Source organism: Artemia sp. Qi Xiang Cuo, chromosome 21 (genome assembly GCF_049724085.1).
Source record: "Artemia sp. Qi Xiang Cuo chromosome 21, ASM4972408v1, whole genome shotgun sequence".
In the NCBI taxonomy this organism is placed as follows: Eukaryota; Metazoa; Arthropoda; class Branchiopoda; order Anostraca; family Artemiidae; genus Artemia; species Artemia sp. Qi Xiang Cuo.
The window spans coordinates 35,916,209-35,940,717 of record NC_142814.1 but is presented as its reverse complement, the minus strand read 5'-3'; the positions used below and the strand labels follow the sequence as shown (position 1 = coordinate 35,940,717).

General features: G+C 36.2%; 1 protein-coding gene across 1 annotated transcript in view; it reads right to left on the bottom strand.

The window, feature by feature from the left end:
* Positions 1-8,660, bottom strand: part of LOC148939494 (uncharacterized) — a 71,704-nt gene extending 63,044 nt beyond the window's left edge. Inside the window, exon 1 of the mRNA XM_089106891.1 lies at positions 8,434-8,660. Within this exon, the coding sequence (XP_088963017.1) occupies positions 8,434-8,660 (227 nt within the window). The remainder of the gene's footprint in view (positions 1-8,433) is intronic.
* Positions 8,661-24,509: the final 15,849 nt, after the last annotated feature.

Genomic DNA, 24,509 nt, shown 5'->3' with positions numbered 1-24,509 from the left:
CGGATAAGAGCAATACAGTAGTAATACTAGAAAAAGATGATTATGATAGTAAAATAGAAAAAAGTCTAAGTGATACTTAAACATATAAAAAACTCATCTCTGACCCAACTGAAATTTATGTTCAAGGATTGAGAAAATATTTTGAAGGTCATAAAACAAATTGAAGTATCCCACCCCAGATTTATCACAAATTCTTTACATGTTGATCAGTTTGGCTTAGAATATGTGGTTTGCCAAAAATACATAAAACAGGTATCCCCTTAAGACCTATTGTTTCAACAACAAATTCACCAACGGTAAAAATCGAGAAATGGGCAGCAATGACACTTAAACCATTATTATATCTCCAAAATTCGTATATAAGAAACTCGAAATTTTTAAAAGACAAACCTATAAGTGTAGAAATATCCGAAGAATCTAGATTGTTCAGTTTCGATATAAAATCCATGTATACGTATAGTCCTTTTGATAAATCGTTTAGTATTTTATCCAAAAAACTTGAGGAACGAAAAAATGAGATAGAAGAATTACCTTCGGGAATTGAACTGGAAACTATATTAAATTTAGTCAAAATAACTAGCAGATATACTAACTATTTCAAGTTTAGAGATAATTTTTACCATCAAATTAGGGGTTTAGCAATGGGAGGGTCTTTAAGTCCGTTGTTAGCAAACATTTATGTAGAGTATGTTGAAAATTTAGCTATAGAAACATATTTTTTAAAACCTAAATTTTGGGGCAGATATATGGATGATATTTTAGTTATTTGGAATTACGGGGAATCAGAAATTGAAGGTTTCTTGGAACATTTAAATAATTTGGGAGGAGAGTTAATTTTTACAATTGAAAAGGAAACAGAGAATAAGTTACCGTTTCTAGATATTTTGATCCATAGAAATAGTAATGAACTAGCATTTTCAATTTACCGTAAACCCACTAGTAACAACCGTTATTTGTCTTTCACATCAAATCACCCGATCCAAGTAAAAAAGGGTGTGGTTATTTCTTTAGTGGATAGGGTATTAAAATTAGCATCACCAGGATACATAAGAAATGAACTAATTTTTATTAAGGATATTCTAATAGGTAATGGCTATCCGGAAAAAATGATTTCTCAAATAATTGAAAAGAGGAAAAAAAGTTGACGGAGCCAAAAATATTAGAAGAAGATGGGTCAAATCAAGAAACAAATTACATAACTTTGCCTTTTGTACCAATTTTATCACAAAAATTAAGAAGAGAATTAAAAAAACATAATATAAATACAGCATTTAAATCAGGACATAATATAAGCTCGTTGTTAAATAAAGGGAAAGACAAGATACCGAGAAATTTGAAAAAGGGAGTATACAAAATTCCATGTTCTTGTGGAAAATTATATGTGGGTAGAACGCAACAAACTTTAGAAAATAGGCTAGAACAACACAAGAATGCAATAGATTACGCTCTAAAACAAAACACAACACCAGACACGTTTGAGTCAGCGGTTGCAGAACATCTTTATAATTTTCCTCATCACAGTATTTTATTTGATCAAACAAAATTAGTAGATACGTCTGTAGGACTTTTACAAAGCTTCAGTGAAATTATAGAAATAAAAAAGATAATATATGGGGGTACTAGTATAAATAGAGATGAAGGGGAATTTGGGATCAATTCAATTTATAATAATTTAATTAAAATGCAGGCAAGATATTCAACCAATACTGATTTTAATAATATTTCTGAAACGAAAGATGACCTTGCGAACAAAGGTCAGAATGGGTTAAATGATGAGAAAAGTAAACGAACTGCAGCTAAGCTTGCAACAAAACGAATCCATTCAATTTATAATTCATAAAATGGTTGATGAACTTGTGAAATTTAATTAAGGGTTATGGACCGGGGGTTAGTTGACCTTTTATTGTTTTGGTCTAAGTATAAATATATTCTTCATTTTTGATAGATTTCAATTTATATACTGGGAGGAGGCGAGTAGAATCAATATAGACATTCAGTACATGGAAGTGTTTATTTAATATATTTCCATTTATATACTGATAGGAGGACAGTTGAAAGACATTCAGTGCATGGAAGTGTTTAATTAATATGTGAGTTTTGTTATTATTTTTTTATTTTTTTCTTTAGTTTTCGCTTTTTGTTCTATTTATGTGTTTAGTATTTTTTTTTGTAATGTAATTTAATTTTTTGTTTTTTTTTGCTTTATTTATTTATTTTTTTTTTACGTTTATAAATGCTACCCGATGTGGGGCCGAAATATTAGGAGCTTTTTTTCATAATTAATTGTTTTGTAGTTCACTGCTTGTTAGAAAATTAAAACCCGTTTTTCGTGTTTAAAAATATTTTTTGTTTTTAATGGAAAAGCAGTGTGGTCTAAGAAATTATTTACGTCTAGCCTACGGGTGGCAAAAGACCAATTCAATTTTATTATTTTTGAATTTAGCAAAAAAACATGCCAGTATAATTACGCAACAAAAGTTTTTAGAAAAGTACAAAGTAAATAAAATAATTCCAAAATCGTTTCGTTTTAATTATCATTTAAATACATATAATGAAGAAAAGCACCCGAGAAAGGTAAATTTACTAAACTTAAACCATGTGCTGAAAGATAAACGTTTCCAGCGATCACAAGTTGTAAAAGAAATAGATTGTTTAAAATATAGCCTTGTTAATTTCCTTAATACAAATGATTTACAACAAATTATATCAATCTTTAAAAATTCTTTTCAACATGTTCTAAGATTATCTAAGGAAAGACTAAACCAAAAATTTTTGCAGTTAAAACGGGAAAAAGAAAAACAAAAACTATCAATGTATAATCCTAAGTATGTCCCAGGCCCTGGGGCGATTAATTTAAGCAAAAAGGAGTTAACCAAAGAACAAAAGAAAATCCTGGAAAGAGGTATAAAATTTGGACTAAATCCTAAAAATGTACCGATAGAGGAAATTATTTCAAAGATTGAAACAGGGATCCATAAGTTTCAAAAAGATATAAATAATGTAGATGAGTTAAGACTAAGGGTAGTGAATATTTTAACAGATTTTGGTAGTTATCAAGAAAAAGTTAAGAACAAAGATATTAAAATTTTAAAAGATTTAAAAAAAAAAGATGATTCTCTAATAATAACGAAAGCGGATAAGAGCAATACAGTAGTAATACTAGAAAAAGATGATTATGACATTAAAATAGAAACAATTCTAAGTGATAATTCAACATATAAAAAACTTAACTCGGACCCAACTAATTTGTATGCTAAAAGATTAAGGAAAGATTTAGAAGACCTTAAAACAAATGGAAGTATCACACCCCAGATGTATCACAAGTTCTTTCCAAGGGGATCAGTTAGCCCTAGAATATATGGTTTGCCAAAAATACATAAAACAGGCATCCCCTTAAGACCTATTTTTTCAACAACAAATTCACCAACGGTAAAAATCGAGCCATGGGCAGCAATGACACTTAAACCATTATTATATCTCCAAAATTCGTATATAAAAAACTCAAAATTTTTAAAAGACAAACTTATAAGTGTAGAAATATCCGAAGAATCTAGATTGTTCAGTTTCTATATAAAATCCATGTAGGCTATACGTATATTCCTTTTGATAAATCGTTTTGTATTTTATCCAAAAAACTTGAGGAACGAAAAAATGAGATAGAAGAATTACCTTCGGGAATTGAACTGGAAACTATATTAAATTTAGTCAAAATAACTAGAAGATATACTAAATATTTCAAGTTTAGAGATAATTTTTACCATCAAATTAGGGGTTTAGCAATGGGAGGGCCTTTAAGTCCGTTGTTAGCAAACATTTATGTAGAGTATGTTGAAAAGTTAGCTATAGAAACATATTTTTTAAAACCTAAATTTTGGGGCAGATATATGGATGATATTTTAATTATTTGGAATTACAGGGAATCAGAAATTGAAGGTTTCTTGGAACATTTAAATAATTTGGGAGGAGAGTTAAATTTTACAATTGAAAAGGAAACAGAGAATAAGTTACCGTTTCTAGATATTTTGATCCATAGAAATAATAATGAACTAGCATTTTCAATTTACCGTAAACCGACTAGTAACAACCGTTATTTGTCTTTCACATCAAATCACCCGATCCAAGTAAAAAAGGTTGTGGTTATTTCTTTAGTGGATAGGGTATTAAAATTAGCATCACCAGGATACATAAGAAATGAACTAATTTTTATTAAGGATATTCTAATAGGTAATGGCTCTCCGGAAAAAATGATTTCTCAAATAATTGAAAAGAGTAAAAAAAATTTTACGGATCCAAAAATATTATAAGAAGATGTGTCAAATCAAGAAAAAAATTATATAACTTTGCCTTTTGTACCAATTTTATCACAAAAATTAAGAAGAGAATTAAAAAAACATAATATAAATACAGCATTTAAATCAGGACATAATATAAGCTCGTTGTTAAATAAAGGGAAAGACAAGATACCGAGAAATTTGCAAAAGGGAGTATACAAAATTCCATGTTCTTGTGGAAAATTATATGTGGGTAGAACGCAACAAACTTTAGAAAATAGGCTAGAACAACACAAGAATGCAATAGATTACGCTCTAAAACAAAACAAAACACCAGAAACGTTTGAGTCAGCGGTTGCAGAACATCTTTATAATTTTCCTCATCACAGTATTTTATTTGATCAAACAAAAATAGTAGATACGTCTGTAGGACTTTTACAAAGCTTCAGGGAAATTATAGAAATAAAAAAGATATTATATGGGGGTACTAGTATAAATAGAGATGAAGGGCAACCTGGGAACAATTCAATTTATAATAGTTTAATTAAAATGCAGGCAAGATATTCAACCAATACTGATTTTATTAATATTTCTGAAACGAAAGATGACCTTGCGAACAAAGGTCAGAATGGGTTAAATGATGAGAAAAGTAAACGAATTGCAGCTAAGCTTGCAACAAAACGAATCCATTCAATTTATAATTCATAAAATGGTTGATGAACTTGTGAAATTTAATTAAGGGTTATGGACCGGGGGGTTAGTTGACATTTTATTGTTTTGGTCTAAGTATAAATATATTCTTCAGTTTTGATAGATTTCAATTTATATACTGGGAGGAGGCGAGTATAATCAATATAGACATTCAGTACATGGAAGTGTTTATTTAATATATTTCCATTTATATACTGAGAGGAGGCCAGTTGAAAGACATTCAGTGCATGGAAGTGTTTAATTAATATGTGAGTTTTGTTCTTATTTATTTATATTTTTCTTTCGTTTTTGCTTTTTGTTCTCTTTATGTGTTTAGTATGTTTTATTGTAATGTAATTTAAGTTGTTTTTTTGTTTTTTTTGCTTTATTTATTTTTTTATTTTTTCGTTGAGAAAGGCTCCCGGATGTGGGGCCGAAATATTCGGATCTTTTGTGCATAATTAATTGTTTTGTAGTTCACTGCTTTTTAGAAAATTAAAACCCGTTTTTCGTGTTTAAAATTTTTTTTTTTTTTTTAATGGAAAAGCAGTGTGGTCTAAGAAATTATTTACGAATGGCTAAGAAATCCAGCTCAGAAAAGTCAAAAAAATAGCAACCCACACATCCCAAATCATAGGTTTCAGACACCACACACCTACGAAAGACTAAGAAATCCGGTTATGAAAAGTCGGAAATAGCAAATTACATATCCCAAATCATAGGTTTCAGACAACACTCACCTATGAACGGCTAAGAAACCTAGCTCAGAAAAGTCAAAAATAGCAAACTAGTCATCCCAAACTATAGGTTTCAGACAACAAACACCTATGAAAGGCTAAGAAATCCAGCTCAGAAAAGTCAAAAGTAGCAATCCACCCACCCCAAATCATAGGTTTCATACAACACACACCTACGAAAGACTAAGAAATCCAGCTCAGAAAAGTCAAAACTAGCAAACTACAAATCCCAAATAATCGGTTTCAGACAACACACACCAACTAAAGACTAAGAAACCTAGCTCAGATAAGTCAAAAATAGCAAACTATTCATCCCAAACTATTGGTTTCAGTCAACATTCACCTACGAAATACTAGAAAACCTTAGATCAGAAAAGCCTGAAATAGCAAACTATACATCCCAAATCATAATTTTCTGACAACGCATACCTATGAAAGGCTAAGAAATCCAGCTCAGAAAAGTCGAAAATAGCAAACTACACATCCCAAATCATAGGTTTCAGACACCACACACCTATGAAAGACTAAGAAATCCAACTCAGAAAAGTCAAAAATAGCAAACTACATATCCCAAATCATAAGTTTCACTCAACACACACCAACGAAAGGCTAAGAAACCTAGCTCATAAAAGCCTGAAATAGCAAACTACTCCTCCCAAACTATTGGTTTCAGACAACATTCACCTAGGAAATACTAGGAAACCTTAGCTCAGAAAAGCGTGAAGTAGCAAACTACACATCCCAAATCATAGGTTTCAGACAACACACATCAACGAAAGACGGGTGCTCGGGGAGAGCCTTTGAGGGTCTGTGGGTCCCTTGAGGGTCGGTGGTCCTTTGGGAGCTCGGGGGGACCTTTGGGGACCGGGGGATGGGCTTTGAGGGTCCGGGGATGGCATTTGGGGGTCTGGGTGGGCCTTTGGGGGTCTGGGGGGCACTTGAGGACCGATTGGTCCTTTGGGAGCCCGGTGGACCTTTGGGGGCCGGGGGAGGGCCTTGGGGGGTCGGGGGGAGGGCCTTTGGGGCAGTTGGGGGCCGGTGGAGGGCCTTTGGGACCCTGTTGGTCTTTATGGAACTCGATGGGCCTTTGGGGGGGGGGGGCCCGGGGTTGGCCGTTGAGGGTCTGGGGGGGGCCTTTGGGGGCGCCGGTGGCCCTTTGGGAGCTTGGGGGACCTTTGAGTGTCCGGGGGGGCAGTTGGGGGCCTGGGGGACATTTGGGGACCGGTGGAGGGCCTTTGGGAGCTTGGGGGGCCTTTGAGGACCGGTGGCTTCCTTCGGGGTTGGGGTAGGAGGATTGGAACCCTTTGGGGTTGGGTTAGAGGACCTCACAACACTGTTCAAATGAAACTTGTGTATTATAACGACCACAGAGTTTCACCTTTAAATTCTCTTCTAAAATCTCTTCAAAAATCTTCTTTTAAAATGTCTCTATCTGTTTCGCCGAAATAGTTCCATAACCTGTCTAAAACGGTTTCGCCCAAATAATCCCTAAACGCAAATTCAGCGTGTTCCTTTGTTATTGGCATCTCTGTGCTAACGCATTTCAAATTAATAGGAAACCTTCTCGCGCGCTAAAACAATTCATCGCTAAGATGTTTCTTGCCTAATTGTTTTCATGGCCTTTGGTTATTAATATCCTTTGGAGTTCGACCAGTAGAACTGTTCCCGAGGCAAAGACATTAATGACTTGGATCTATTCCTGGAGCAGTACCTGTCAGACATTACTAAACTTTGCCCGGAAACAATTTGATTAATGACTGACAGCAAAGTGAGAAAAATACTGTTTTTCCATTCTCACTGACAAAAACCATGAAACATACATAAATTGCTGTTGACATCCATGAAAGTGAGAAAGTTCCTGTTTTTTCATTCTCACTGACAAAAACCATAAAACCATCTATAAAAGTGAGAAAATTCATGGTTTTTCAAGTGAGAAAATTCCTGTTTTTTCATTCTCACTGAGAAAACCATAAACCACGTGGTACTGTTCGGAGCTTTAGGGTCACCTCTACTAACGTAGTTGAAAGATCTGGAAATTATGTCTTTGAGGAGGACATCCCCCCACAGCCCTCAAGGCAAGGATTTTAAGTTATGCCCTTGGGGCATATTTTGGTAAAATTTCCAGTCATGGTTTCGAGAAGATCGACGCTATATTTATGTTGCACTATATTTCCAATTGGTCTCCAAGCGATGTAAAGTATTGTATAGGATGCAGTTATTACAGATCATTGGCTGCGCAATAGCGCTGCCTAAGTAAAGAACGATGTTGGCACAATGTATTATTTTATTTATTTATTTTTGTTTGTTTCTTTTAGACCAGGGCACTTCGTATCGAAGGAGTTGTCGTAGAAACTTCAAAAAGGGCTCATTCGATTGGAAATTCAAAGGGCTAGTGCCCTTTTTAATAGTCAAAAGCGATTGGAGGGGTAATAACTCCCCTGTCATGCCCACCATTTCCCCAAACACATCCAATCAAAATTTTGAGATATTCATTAATAATAATAATAATTTAATTACCCACCATCTACAAAAAAATTATAGTGGAGCACAACAAAAAAGAAAAAAGATACGAAACTCAAACAAATACAGGTGAAAAACGACGTCTCATCAATCTGACTTTGAACACTGAATTGTCCCGAATGGTCGACCATTGCTTGGATGGCTCCGGAAGTCCATATTTTTCCAGTCGAGAATTCCGGTATCGCTTGGATATATACAGTAAAAATTTTGCATACTTATAGTAGCACTTTCGGATTTTTTCGCAGTCTCTCACTGTCAGCACATGGGATGCACCGGCAAGGTAGATTACATGTGGCTGGCAAACTGAACGATAAATTGAGGCTAGAGATTTTCTGGAGTAGCGTCCACGATTCGGCACTATAGACCCGTAAGCACGTTTAATGGCGGTAGTTGTTTGCTTGACGATGGATTGCCTGGTTTTACCGATCGTTTCTGCAATCATGATACCCAGATATCGTAGCTCAGACACTGCAGGGACTGCATGATTGCCAAGGGTCACAGATTCACTTTTAGGTATGTTGAAGGTTAAAACCTTGCACTTCTCTATATTGATAGGGATCCCGATAGAAAGAAAGTCACTGTGGAGTCGACTCAGGTTATCTTGTAAATCAACTTTCGATGTACTGAGCAGAAGGACGTCGTCAGCGTATGCAAGGTAAGACAGGCTGGTACCGTGAAATAGAAGGGAGGGCGAGATGCGGTCCAGAATCTTGGAAATCGCATGTTTGAAAATGAGAGGACTAAGAACGCTCCCTTGCCTCATGCCTCTTTTGATTTTGGCGGGATCTTATAGTTCTATCTTTCCATTTGGCAGAAACTATTGAATTTTCATACCAGAATTTCAATGTTTTCACTATGCTCGCACTTACACCACTCAGCAGTAGAGCATTCATTGCTTGCATGTGGCTGACGCTGTCGAACGCTTTTGAAATATCTATAGTACACATATAGAGAGGCGACTTGTTTCTCTCTGAGTCCATGAGTACATTAGCAAGAAGGCGATGAGCCTCTGGACAACCGAGACCTTTCTGGAATCCAAGTTGATTATCCCCGAAATCTCCAGTATCCAGCTCGGAGAAGATCACATACTCAAACACTTTGCTCAGGATGCAAGAGACTGTTATGGGTCTGTAAGATTTACAGTCATTGAGATCTTTTCCTTTTTTGGCGATAGAAGTGATGACTCCTTTCAGGAAACTTTTTGGTACAAAATCCCTGGAGATGCACATCTGGAAGATAAGCTGAAGGTGGGAATAGAAACTTTCAGGTAAGTGCTTAAGATGTTTTGTTGTGAGACCGTCGCCATTTGTCCCATTTTTTCCTTTGGAAAGTGCCGTTTTGACCGCGATTTTGATCTTTTCCAGGGATATGGGAACAACACAGCGCTGTCCCGAGAAGCGCGCAAGCCAGCTGGTGACTTCCTTTTCATACTGGTTGGTTACGACAAGATTCTCTCCTCCGTATACCAAAGTATAGTAAGAGTGCCAGTCATGCAGGGTCAGGAATGTATTATGTACACAGTCATCCGGTCAAATTAGACTTCACCATGATTTATTGTTCTCAGCGAACTGCTGCCCAATTATAGGGTACTTTTTCATCTCAGTTTTGTATTTGCGTTTTGTACTCCGTTTCAGCTCGAATAGAGTCCCGCGTAACGATCTTCCGCAAGCAATCAAAATGTTTAGCCACATTTTAGCACGTCGTTTAGCCGTCTGGAGTTCGATGGATTCGGACCACATCGGTTTCCACATCGGACCTGCATCTAATCGACGGCTTAGCCGTCGATTAGTCCAGAAAGCATATGCTCCTGGATAAACATTACGTCATAAATCTGGAGAAGATCGTCTATGGCCTTTTATTTATTGCGACAACCATTTATATTCAGACTAAGAGCTTTAAGAGGCCTATTCATTGTTTACTCTTGTTTTTCGGAATCTCTCTTAATTTAGGGCATGTTAGGCTAAAGCAGACATGAGAACCTTCGCAAGAAACGCATTTGAGGTCTTCGTTGCATGGCGTGTCTTTGTTACTAGTGTGAGGTCCAGCACATCTAGAGCATCTGGGACTGTTCTTGCAGATTTCAATGAGATGGTCGTAGCTTTGATATCTGAAACATCTTCTTGGGGCCTCCATGTACTTCGTTACCCGGAAAAAGTTGTATCCAGGCTTGATTCCGTTAAACATGGCAAAGTTCATGGTCAGTTTATTTTTGAAAGTCATTCTGACCGCTTCCCTTTGTCGGAAACGGAGAGCTTCCTCTACAAGGCCTGGATTATACTTTACCAGTTCATTAGCATCCACATCAACAGAAAGTCCTCTTATTGTGCCAAACGATTTTTCTTCCCTTAGTTTGCACTTTATGCTGTTTTGGCAGCCATTCGGCAAATTTGCGGAAAGGATAATAGGGGCTTCACTTCCAAAAGCTTTGGCTTTTACAATGTCACTGAAATTGACTTGAAGCCTATTATTTCTCAATTGCCCGACCGCTTGTATGCCATCTTCTGACTGCAATTGACCAAATGTTTGTAGTCTAGTCAGGGGGTCCATATATGGAGCGTCTTCGACGATTACAGTACAAATTGGTTGCTCGTTGTTTCTTGCTGCTGTAGCGCCAATGGCTGGGGAGGCAGTCAATTTAACACCAGTCGTATACTTCTCGACCACGGACATAGAGCTCTTCAGATCCCGTATTTTTCCTAGCAGGATAGAGAAATTGCTCTAGGGGACCTGTGGGACTTGGGAAGGATAAGTGATGACTAACCTTGAAAGTCGGATGTTGTTCCGGTCGCATTCAGCTAGCAAATCCAGGATTTCTGATGTCGCTGAATCTTTTGTTCGGCTTTTCGTAGCTTGAGAGGCTCTTGCAGGAAATGTTATCTGAATGAGCTCCAATTTAGCGTCGCGTAATGCTGTTAACTCGATGAAATCGCAAGTCATTTTCGACAGCAACGCTAGATCCAGCTTTCTGTTTGACTGGAGAAAGTTCAGGATTGGGTTGAGATGTAAATTCGTCTGTGCCATATTAAGCGCCGATAAGCAAGGGAAGCGTAGGTTCTTGCTACCTCTTCCCCGCAGTTTAAGGGAGACCCCACTCCCGGCAGGTACGACGGCACTTGCAACAAGAAACCTCCCCTCTTCTGCTTGCTTATTCGGGAAATCGTCACTGTCGTCTTTTTTTTTGGGGGGGGGGGGCTTTGGACTTTTGTACCTTCACTACAGCACGTGGCAACACTGCACCGTAAAATTCGGGCACACCTTAAAAAGTTCAAAAATCAGTCTCTGACAATACTGCTCAACGGAGTAGCCATTTTGTTTGAAATGAAAGATCCAAGAATGACACGAGATGGAGGTTTGCAGTCGGGATTTTTATCACAGTCAATTCACTGAATTTTAGGGATTCGATATCTGATTAACGCGAAATTGGTAGGTTTTACCGTTGACACAATATTATTTTGCAAGGAATAGCTCAGAGACGTAATCGCACTAGCGTTGCCAACGTAGTTGTTCAACGTAGTTGAAAGTTCTGGGAATTAGGTCTTTGAGGATGACAACCCCCCCTTCACAGACCTCAGGGCAAGGGTTGCAAGTTATGCCCTGGGGGCATATAGGGTTTTTTATAGAAAGTGTTGTCGTAAAAATTTCAAAGAAGGCTCATTCGATTGGAAATTGAACTTTGTTCAGCTTAGTTGAAAGTTTTGGAGATAGGTCTTTGACGATGACACACACCACACCCCCCCCCCCCCAAAAAAAAACAACCCTCAGAGTAAGGGTTGTAAGTTATGCCCTGGGAGCATATAAGGTTCTTATGCAAAGGGTTGTCGTAGAAACTTCAAAAAGGGCTATTTTAACTGGAAACTGAAATGGCTAGTGCCCTTTTGAATAGTCGAAAGTGATTGGGGTGCAATTGACCTCCCTTCTAATACCCACCCTTTTCCCGAGCACATCCAATCAAAATTTTTAGTTAGCGATTTTGTTCAAAGTACTTGAAAGTTCTAGAAATCAAGCCTTTGAGGATGATCCCCCCTCCACAGCCCTCAGGGAAAGGGTTGTAAATTTGTCCTTGGGGCAAGTAAGGTTTTTAAAGAAAGTGTTGTCGCAGAAACTTCAAAAAGGGCTAATTAGATTGGAAATTGAAAGGGCTAGTGCCCTTTTTAATAATAGAAAGTAATTAGTGGGCAACTAACCCCCTCTCACACCCACCATTTCCCCAAACACATCCAATCCAAATTTTGAGATAGCCATTTTTTCAACGTAGTTGAAGGTTCTGGAAATTAGGTCTTTGAGGATGACAACCCTCCCCCACAGCCCTCAGGGTAAGGGTTGTAATTTATGCCATGGGGGCATATAAGGATTTTTTTATAGAAAGCGTTGCTGTACAAACTTCCAAGAGGACTAATTCGATTGGAAATTGAAAGGGCTAGTGACCTTTTCAATAGTCGAAAGTAATTGAAGGGCAACTAACCCCCCTCTCATGCCTACCATTTCCCAAAACACAGCTAATCAAAATTTTGAGATAGCCATTTTTTCAACGAAGTTGAAAGTTCCGGAAATTAGGTCTTTGAGGATGACATCCCCCCCCACACTCCTCAGGGTAAGGGTTGTAAGTTTGCCCTTGAACATATAAGGTTTTTATAGAAAGTGTTATCGTTGAAACTTCAAAAAAGGGCTCATTGGATTGGAAATTAAAAGGGCTAGTGCCCTTTTTAATAGTCGAAAGTGATTGGAGGGCAACTAACCCCCGCTCTCACGCCAACCATTTCCCGAACACCTTCAATCAAAATTTTGAGATAGCCATTTTTTTCAACGTAGTTGAAAGGTCCGAACATTATGTCTTTGAGGATGAAAAGCCCCCCACAGCCCCAAGGGCAAAAGTATTAAGTTGTGCCCTGGGGGCATATAAGGTTTTTATGGAAAGCGTTGTCGTAGAAACTTCAAAAAGGGCTCGTCTGAGAGGGCTAGTGTCTTTATTAATAGTAAAAAGTGATCAGATGGCGACTGCGCCCCCACACCCATGATTTCCCCAAACACTTCCGATCAACATTTTGATATAGCTATTTTGTTGAATGTAGTCGAAAGGTCTGGAAATTATGTGTTTGAGTATGAAAGCCCCCTCACAGCCCAACATTTTGTTCAACGGATTTGAAACGTCTGAAAATTATGTCTTTGAGGATGACAACCCCCTCCCCACAACCCTCAGGGCAAGGGTTGTAAGTTATGCCCTGGGGGCATATAAGGTTTATACAGATAGCGTTGCCGTAGAAACTTAAAAAGGGCTCATTCGATTGGAAATTGAAAGGGCTATTGGCCTTTTCAATAGTCGAAAGTGATTGGAGGGCAACTAACCCCCTTCTCATGCCCACCATTTTCCCAGACACATCCAATCAAAATGTTGAGATAGCCATTTTTTTTAACGTAGTTGAAAGTACTGAAAAAAGGCTCATTAGATTGGAAACTGAAAGGGCTAGTGCCCTTTTTAATAGTCGAAAGTGATTGAAGGGCAACTAACCCCCCTCTCATGCCCACCATTTTCCGAGACACATCCAATCAAAATTTTTAGATAGCCATCTTGTTCAACGTAGTTTAAAGTTCTGGAAATTAGGTCTTTGAGGATGACAACCCCCCCCCCCGTAACCCTCAGGGCAAGGGTTGTAAGTTATGTCCTAGGGGGCATATAAGTTTTGTTTTATAGAAAATGTTGTCGTAGAAACTTCAAAAAGGGCTCATTCGATTAGAAATTGAAAGGGCTAGTGTTCTTTTTAATAGTCGAAAGTGATTGGAGGTCAACTAACCACCCTTTCACGACCACCATTTCCCCGAAAACACTTAATCAAGATTTTTAGATCGTCATTTTGTTCAACGTAGTTGAATGGTCGGAAATTATGTCTTTGAGGATGATAAACCAACCACAGCCCCCAGGACAAAGGTTGTAAGTTATGCCCTGGCGACATATAAGGTTTTTACAGAAAGCGTTGTCATAGAAATTCAAAAAGGACTCATTCAATTGGGAATTGAGAGGGCTAGTGCCCTTATTAATATTCAAAAGCGATCGGAGGGCGAGTGCCCCCCCCCCCACGCCCATCCTGTCCACAAACACTTCCCATCAACATTTTGATATAACCATTTTGTTAAACGTAGTTGAAGGGTCTAGAAATTCTGTCATTTAGTATGACCCCCCCCCCATAGCCCTCAGGGCTAAGGTTGTAAGTTATGCCCTGGGGGTATATAAAGTTTTTTATAGAAAGCGGTGTCGTAAAAACGTCAAAAAGAGCTCATTCAATTGGGAATTGAGAGAGCTAGAGCCCTTATTAATAATCAAAAGCGATCGGAGGGCGAATCCCCCCCCCCAAAAAAAAACCCATCATTTCCCCAAACACTTCTGATCAACATTTTGATATAGCTATTTTGTTGAACGTAGTTGAAGAGTATGGAAATAACGTGTTTGAGTATCACAGCCCCCTCACAGCCCATAAGGGCTGTGACAATCGAATGAGCCGAAAATGGCTTATTTGATTGAAAATTGAGTGAACTAGTGCCTTTTTTATTAGTCGAAAGCCATCATAGGGCAAATACCCCCCCCTGTCCATCATTTCCCCCAACACTTCCAATCAAAATTTTGAGATAGCAATTTTGTTCAAAGTCTTTGAAAGGCCTGGAAATTATGTCTTTGAGGATGACGGACCCCCCTCCCCCACAACCGACAGGGCAGGGCAGTAAGTTATGTCCTGGGACATATAAGGTTTATATAGATAGCGTTGTTTTTTTTAATAGTCAAAATTGATTGAAGGGCAACTAACACCCCTCTCAGGCCCACCATTTTTCCAAACACATCCAATCAAAATTTTTAGATAGCCATTTTGTTCAACGTAGTTTTAAGTTCTGGAAATTAGGTCTTTGAGGATGACAACCCCCGACAACCCTCAGGGCCAGGGTTGTAAGTTATGCCCTGGGGGCATATAAGGTTTTTTATATAAATTGTCGTAGAAACTTCAAAAAAGGCTCATTTGATTGGAAATTGAAAGGGCTAGTGCCCTTTTCAATAGTCGAAAGTGATTGGAGGGCAACTAACCCCCCTCTCACGCCCACCATTTCCCCGAAAACACTCAATCCAAATATTGAAGAAGAAGAAGAAGGATTTATAGAAAAAAAACATATCAACAAAAAAATATTGCTGCCTCCCCTAAAAAGTAAAGCTTGTCCGTGGGGGAGGTAGAGAAAACACAATCCTTAAAACACAGAACGCTTGGCCACCGACACCACTAATACTATCACACTAAACAATAAATACAAAATAATATCATATATTATACTTCCTCAGGGAGCATCATATCAACAAAACCCCCACAATAAGTAAATCAATTAATCAGTCAAAACTCATATTCAGCAAAAAGCAGTTCCTTAATGATTTTTCTAAAAATATTGGGGTCAACAATAGTCTTAATATCACTATTCAAACTATTCCATTTCCGCGTACCTCTATAAAAAACAGAAAAACATGACCGGGAAGATATACCTCTAGGTACACAGAAGTCCGCGCTACCCCTTGTATCATGAGAATGAACAGTAGACCTAATGGACAATAAATCACCAAAACAACGAGGCTGGACATCCTGCTGCAGTCCAAAAATAAACCACAATACATAGAATTCACGAAGGCCTACAGCCGGCAAAATTTTTAAATTTGGGTAAATTTCTCGAACAGACATACGTGGTGATATACCGGCTAAAAGTCTTACTGCATGATTTTGTAGAACTCTTATTGGTTTTAGGGTAGAAGAAAAAGTAGAGAGCCAAATACTTGAACAATAAAGTATATTCGGGTGTATTAAAGAAAAATAAAGATGGCGAAGGACAGACTTGGGAAAATAATGTTGGAGTTTCTTCATTATACCGAGATTTCTTGCCAGAATGTTGCTAGTTAAAGTAACATGTTCCTTAAAAGATAGAGTTTCATCTATTACAATCCCAAGGTACTTAAAAGACGCAGTCCGTTTTATAACGCCATTGGGCATATCTAATTCCTAGATCTATGGGTAAAAGTTTGATGATCGCGAGAAAATAATAAAGTTAGACTTAGCCATGTTAATCCTTAATTTATTTACCTTCAGCCATGCTATAATTCTATTAACTGATTCCTTCATGGAAATCTACAGCAACTCCGCTGTCTTAGCTATGCTAATGACTGTTGTGTCATCAGCAAAAAGTGAAACTGTTTCATTAGTCAGGTTTACCGTTATTTCATTTATTCTATAGCAAAAATTATTCAGACAATTTGGTAAATCATTAATAAATATCAAGAATAATATAGGACCGGGAACTGATCTATTGCGATGGTCATTTTGTTCAACGTAGTTGAAAGGTCGGAAATTATGTCTTCGAGGATGATAAACCCACCACAGCCCCCAGGTCAAAGGTTGTAAGTTATGCCTTGGGGGCATAGAAGGTTTTTATATAGAAAGCGTTGTCGTAGAAACTTCAAAAAAGACTCAATTATTTGGGAATTGACATGGCTAGTGTGTTGTGAAGTATTATTTGTGGTATTGGTGGGTTGTAGTTGTAGAAGCCTTTATTCTCCCTTTATAGGGGAGATAAACTCTGGCCCTAAGGTAATTCAACTTCGGTAGCGTGGCTTATGCTATGACCAAACTAATGAAGCATACCGACTGAGTATATTCGAGAGCTAAAAATAGATCGTAGAGAGGTTGTCTAAAATACAATACTTTTATTCATTTAACATATAATATAATCGGATATATTCTGTCTACTGGGACTGGCCGTCCCAAGTAGACTACAAGTCTCAAAAAAACACAATAATATATAAATAGATACTTAGACACTTACAATGATAAGACAAAGTTCCAAAGTATTTCTAAAACAAAGGACCAGAGGTCAGTCCGGAATAAAGTTAGTATAAGATTTTCCCTTCCGATAAAATGTATCTTTTATACATTTTTATCAACCACACCTTCCCACGTAATCGCTAGGAAGTGGTAATTTCTCAATTTCCCGTTAAAAAGAACTTAGCAATGTTCCTTATCTTAATAAAAAGTGGTATTTCAAAACTTCATATTTGCGTCTTATATATTTTTACTAAATTAATAATTAACTAAATTAGAAAGCTATACCACAATACTCCCCATTTAAAGTAAAATTGTCCCAAATCTCAATATATAACTTTTAAAACAACTTAATTTCGTTTACACCTATTATGCTGCCATCTTTCGGTGATTATTTGCGTCTACCCTCAATAGGTTTCCTTAGGGTTATGTTTCCGGTTCAATATTCGCCATGTTCCTTTTTTGTTTAAGAATTTCAATTTGAAAATCATCCTTGTTTCTCTTTTCTCCGTCTCTAGGACTGACAATTACTCTTTTACCTTCTTCTGTTCATATACATCTTCTGTTTTACTTGACCCCAAGCGGCTTATACATAATGTTAGTGGTTTTGCTTAAATTAGATTTATATTACAAAAGTCTTGTGAATTTTTTGAGTTTAAATTTAATTCCCATTAATAATTTAATTTATCTGTGTGATGTGGTTGATATACCGTTAATTTTTTTGTTTTAGAAATGCCTTGGTTAAATTACATATAACATTATTGACTTTTAAATTTTCACATATATTTTTTTTTCAGCACAAAGTATTTTCACATATTTCAATAACATAAGCCATTTGGCTATGTAGCACATTTTCTAGGCCTAAATTAAGTTATGTTTTTATCTCACTTTCTGACGAACTTGTAGTAAAGTCTGTATTACTGCTATAGTTTCCAAAATTTCAGTTGATTGAGTATGCGATGATAGTATCAGGATGTATTTGAATTGTCTTCAAAATTTGTTACTTCCCAAAATGTGTCAAAATATGATTGAAGGAAAAATGGATCCGAAAAGATGCTACGAAAAATTTGATTTCCAAAAAAAAAATTGCTAATGCTGTATCTAAAATAGATATCCACATTAGTATGCATATAAAGCATATATTTTTACATATATAGTAGAATGGAACCTTCAATTTTCGTATATATCAATGCATTCGAAAATTAATTACTTTTAATTACTTTTTTCACTTTTTTAAATACTTCAAAAATAATATCCCACTTGAATCGAAACATTACGTTCCTTGGTGGATTATTCTTTCAAACTTAATACTAAACTGACTATTTCACATATAAAAATTTTTAATGCGTTGACTCGAGGTCAAAAATTTACATAAACATTAAATCACTAGTTAAAACTTAAAGTTGATAAAAACATAGTATATATATATATATAAGCATTGTGTAATAACTTACACAATTATGTTAAGTAACAAAAATACTTTAAAGCATCAAGCATTTTTTTTCAAACGTCGATTTTTCGCAAAGCAACTTAAAAAGTGGTATAACTCTTTTTTTTCGTAAACACTCGAATTGCAAATTTATTTACATTAGTAACAAGTATTATTGCTGGCTCAGCAATAAAATCTCTTCAATATTAATCATATATTTCTCTTTTACTTTCATATTCATGAAATCATAGTGCCAATCGAATTGTCTGTGGTTGAGATAAGTTTTTTTTTTTTTAACGTTAGATTATGGTTTTGCGCAGTGTTTTTTTGAGACCTGTGGTCTACTTGGGACAGCCAGTCCCAGTAGACAGAATATATCCGATTATATTATATGTTAAATGAATAAAAGTATTGTATTTTAGACAACCTCTCTACGATCTATTTTTAGCCTCTCGAACATACCCAGTCGGTACGCCTCATTAGTTCGGTCATAGCCTAAGGCACGATACCAAAGTTTAATTACCTTAGGGCCAGAGTTTATCTCCCCTATAAAGGGAGAATAAAGGCTTCTACAACTACAACCCCCCAATACCACAAATAATACTTCACAACAACTGGTGGCAGCGGTGGGATTTTTTTTAACGTTAGATTATGGTTTTGCGCAGACAGGGTTTCTTATATCCTTCCCTCCGGGAGTTTGATGTTTCCTATAATACCAATATTTAAAAACATATATAATTAATCCCATAATCACGATAGCAGTTATGAAATATCCCCAAGTTGAGGTTAATAAGCCTTTGTAATAAGTGGTTCTTTCTATTTCCATCTAGGTAAGTCTTTTTTTCCGGGGAGCGATTTATTGTTCATTTCTTAGTAACCCAAGTTTGCAAGTGTAATTACAGTGCTATGTGCTATGATGCGCAAAAAAAACTCACACTACGTCTATGCGCTACGCGCTACGTGTGCTCAAGGGTTGTAAAAAACCTGTGACAAGTTTTTTTTGCATAATACTAGGTTTAACAGTAGTCATTCACATATGCAAGGTTTATCCTTTTCTAAAAGAATATATATCTTTTTTTTTTCAAAATTATATTCAACAATAGCTAAATTTGTGGCTTGAAAATCAGTTTGAAAAACCTTGAGATGCACATTTCTGAATTTTTACCTTTTTGTTGTGCCCTCACCTCAGTAATATCTATTTGGTGCTTGATCACCATAAGAAGCGTCTGATAGGTTCAACAGCAGTTTTCCTTGTGATTCTGTTGAAGCTAATAGGTTTATTAAGAACACGAAACACAACAATATATTATGTATATCTACACTCTTTATTTGTAGCTACAATCTTCCCATAGGCTTTTATCTTTAGCAAAAAGGCGGTTCTTTTCCAAGGAATATATCCTTATCTCCATATATCTTTTTTTTACGTACGGTAGTTTTTTTTAAGACATATAAGAGAAACATAACTGTTTTCGCTTTAACTTCCCAACTTTAAGTGGTCTTGCCTTAAATTTCGACTTCAACTTGTGTCTTTTTGTAACCCAATTTCTTTTACTTCACTTTCGTCTGGCTATATTTTCAATTTGAACCCTTTTTTTTTTTTTTTTTGTTTTTTTAATTAAATTAATAATAAGGGGTTTTTCAAGTCTTTTTCAGCTTTTCCAGTACTACAATCCTTTTCTAAAACTATATTTATATGTTTCCTGTTTTTTTCATCAAATCTTTCCAGCAAAAATGCTCCTTGTTTTTCCTTTATGTTCCCAACGTTCCTCCATGTTTTAAGGGGTGGAGAGTTGTCTATTATCACAAACTGTGTTGTTTTTTCTGGTTCTTTGTGGAAGACTGTTTATTTAGTGTTCTAAACGCAGTGTATTTTCCAGTTAATCTTTAGAGCATTTTTAGTTAGGTTTTTGCGCAAAATAATTGCCTTAATCGTGACAGGATTTACTTCAATTCATCAGCCTTAGGAATAGTCAAATGAAAGCTACATTTTTTTGATAAGCGCATATAAAAACAATACATGTCACGAACAGTTTGCACACATGGTAACATTAGTTCGCACCCTTATTGTAAAATAATGTATTAAATTAGCAGCTTGTTTCTTAATTTAAGGTCTTTCTGGTCTAAGAATTTTTATTTTAAACAATAATATGTCCTATTGAAATGCAATTCTGGCGATGATCTGGTTGTAAATTTTTTTTCAAGCTATAATATTTATAACTCTTTCTATCTTAATTATTACGTATATAAAATTCTAAAATACTTGGCAGATTTCATGAAGGAACTAATCCCTTTAAAGCGGAAGTACTCTTCTGATAACGACTAATTGGACAAAAAGAGAAGCCTTCTGTTCATTTTGAATCGTTTGTTTCCGTGTCAATGTGATAGTTTATCATTCTGTGCTTAAATAAGTGAGTTTTTTTCACACTAAGTTCCCGACTTTCGAGGATTGCTGCGGAAGTTTGGGATAGAGTATACTTTAATCTCGGCCCTTTTCGCAGCTTTCTTGATCTGTTGGTGAAATTCTACGTTTTGTGTCAACTTCTGTCTAAGGATTAGTGAAGTTTTTTTGGATATTTTTATATCTTTAAGGATATAATGACTTTTCATCCTTTTTTGTAAGTTTTTTCATAGCTTTTTTTCATAGCTTTTTTTTCCACTTTTTTTTTCAATTTTGTCTGTTCGACTAAACTGTACTGATTTATAATTAGACTAGACTTGAGGATGGTTCGTCATTGAGTAACCGTAAGAGCGGACCAGAGTTATCAATATTAGCTATCCGAAAAGGATGCATTGCCTTCTCTGTTTGTCCTAATGTGGCTTATATTCTATGTAAACAAGCATAACAGTTTTCATACACTGGTAGCTTTACATCTACATGGCTCAAAAGCAGCCATGGCTTAAAATTCAAATTAGAACTTTCTTCGGACGCATTTTGTGCGGCTAATTCAGATTTGAACTTTTTCTAACACCATTATTCAGATGAAGGTCCTCTGTGTAGGTAAAGGAGACCCTTTTAAAACCTATCCCCATGCCTCCATTTTCAGTGATTAACGGTTTCTTTCACTGAATTTCTCACCTTATACAGAGTTCCCATTAGAGCTGGGTAAAAACTCTTTTTTTGCTTCCTTCGGCGACTTTTGCTAAGCTTCCACATTTGCTTTCTTACTTGTAACGTTACTTTTCTCGTTTTTTTCATCCCTTTCCTCAAGTACTTCAATTATATATATTTATATATCTTTTCCTTCCCTTTGCTTGTGAAACTACATAACTAACCTAGTATTTGTTAGCTTTAACAAAGGTAATTCTATTGCTTATTACGTTGTAAGATGCCTTATTTTCGAAGCATCTCTACTCCTAGAACACTCGGAAATGGCAGCTTCTATCCTATAATTGTTCGAACCACAATTTATGTGCTTCCTTTGCTAAATTGTAGCAGTGTTATCCTTGAACAATAAGTCCCTAGCCTGTACCTGTAGTAAGGCTGAATTAGGACCCTATTTGCTACTATTATGCCGAAAATTCTTCTGTTTCTACCAACATTTCATCGGTCCAGCTAGATTTTGTTTTTCTTTACGTATAATCTTTCATTTTATTCTTTAAATTTACTGTATAAACACTTTAATATTTGGTAATATACTGCACTACAACACTGCAGTTAATACTAACACTAAAACTACTAATTATGCACTTGCTTCTACTTGCTAAAAACTAGATACTGTATTTTTTTTCTATTTTACAATTTTTGATCGAGCCTTTTTTTCATTTTATCTATTGTGCCTAAATTTTATAGTAGAGACAAATCGATTTCTAATAGCCATAGTTCGAGCAAAGCTGCTTGAAGTTTTGCTAATTTGAGGGCCGCTAAAAGCGAAGTACATTTACTTTCCCCCTCTAATACGGTCATTTCGATTTTCTTTTTGTATTTTGCAACCTTATTTAGTCTCCTCGACCCAGTTTTTCCAACTGCTACCAGTTGTTGTGATGTGTCCGAGGGGTTAAAGCTAGATCGTAGAGAGGTTGTCTATTATACAATACTTTTATTCGTTTAACATATAATAATAATCAGATATATACTTTCTACTGGAACCGGCTGTCCCAAGTAGACCACAAGTCTCAAAAACTACAATAATATATAATAAGATACAGACACTTACAATGATCCGACAAAATCCCAAAGTATTTCTAAAACAACGGACCAGAGGTCAGTCCGGCATAAAGTTAGTATAAGATTTTCCCTTCCGATAAAATGTATCTTTTATACATTTTTATCAACCACACCTTCCCACGTAATCGCTAGGAAGTGGTAATTTCTCAATTTACCGTTAAACAGAACTTAGCAGGATATGTTCCTTATCTTAATAAAAAGTGGTATTTCAAAACTTCATATTTGCGTCTTATATATTTTTACTAAATTAATAATTAACTAAATTAGAAAGCTTTACCACAAGTGCCCTTATTAATAGTCAAAAGCGATCGGAGGGCGAATGCCCCCCTCCCAACACCCATCATTTCCCCAAACACTTCCGACCATCATTTTGATATAGCCATTTTGTTGAACGTAGCTGAAGGGTTTGGAAATTATCTCTTTGAGTATGACACCCCCCACCTTCAGCCCCCAGGGCTATGGTTGTAAGTTATGTCCTGGGGGCATATAAAGTTTTTATAGAATGCGTTGCCGTAAAAACTTCAAAAAGGGCTCATTCGATTGGAAATTGAGAGGGCTATTGCCCTTTTTAATAGTCAAAAGTAATTAGAGGGAGAATCCCCCCCCCGCCCATCATTTCCGCAAACATTTCCGATCACTATTTTGATATGGCCATTTTGTTCAACGTAGTTGAAAGGCCTGGAAATTATTTATTTGAAGATGATAACCCTTCCCCCATAGCCCTTAGGACAAGGGTCACACGTTATGCCCTTGGGGCATATAAGATTTTTATAGAAAGTTTTGACCTAGAATCTTCAAAAAGGGCTCATTCGATTGGAAATAGAGAGCACTAGAGCCTTTTTTATTAGTCAAAAGTAAGAGGGCAATTGCCCCCCCCCACGCCCATCATTTCACCTAACACTTTTAATCAAAATTTTGAGATAGCCATTTTGTTCAACGTATTTGAAAGGTCTGAAAATTATGTCTTTGAGGATAACAGGTCCCCCCGCCCTCAGGGCAAGGATTGTAAGTTGTGCCCTGCGGGCATATAAGATTTTTATAGAAAGCATGCCCATATAAACTTCGGAGGGGGCTTATTGGATTGGTAATCAGACGCTCTAGTGCTCTTGTTAATAGTATACGTGATCGAAGGGCAGCTAACCCCCCCCCCCCACACACACAGACAAACACGTCGTATTGTCCCGAAATGCATCTAATAGAAACTTTGAGATAGCCATTATATTCAAAATAGCCTAAATATAATATAACAAGGCTTTTGGGGTTGAGATAAACCCTAATGATAGGGCAAGGGTTGTAAGTTATGCCCAGGGGGTATTTAGGGTTTTTATGGAAGGTATGGTTGTTTAACTTTAGAAGAGCCTCAGTCTTTTTTCCTTGAAAAAGACTATGTACCTACAAAACGAACAGAAACTAATCAAAAAAACTTTTTACCCAAAATAAATTTTTCAAAAGAAGTAAAGAACTACATTAAACCAAAAATGAACAAAAATGGAATCAAATAATCTACCAAGCACACAACTACAACAAATCAGAGTAAATAAATAAATGAAACCCAAAATAAACAGAAATTAATACGAGTAGGGTTCTAAACCCCTATGCTTTCTAAAAGCCAGAATATAATTTGTATTTTACTGAATTTTTTTTTGATGTTTTTAATTTTATAACTTTAAGAAATCAAAAAGTAATTAAGATTTTAAGGAATAAATTATCGGCATGTATATATTAAACTGACAATGCACATTTTTTCAGTAAATTCATTTGAATTTTTTCAGTAAAGTACAAATTATATTCAGGCTTTTAAAAAGCATAGGGGTTTAGAACCCTACTTATATTAAATTCTGCTTGTTATGATTTTAACTCTTA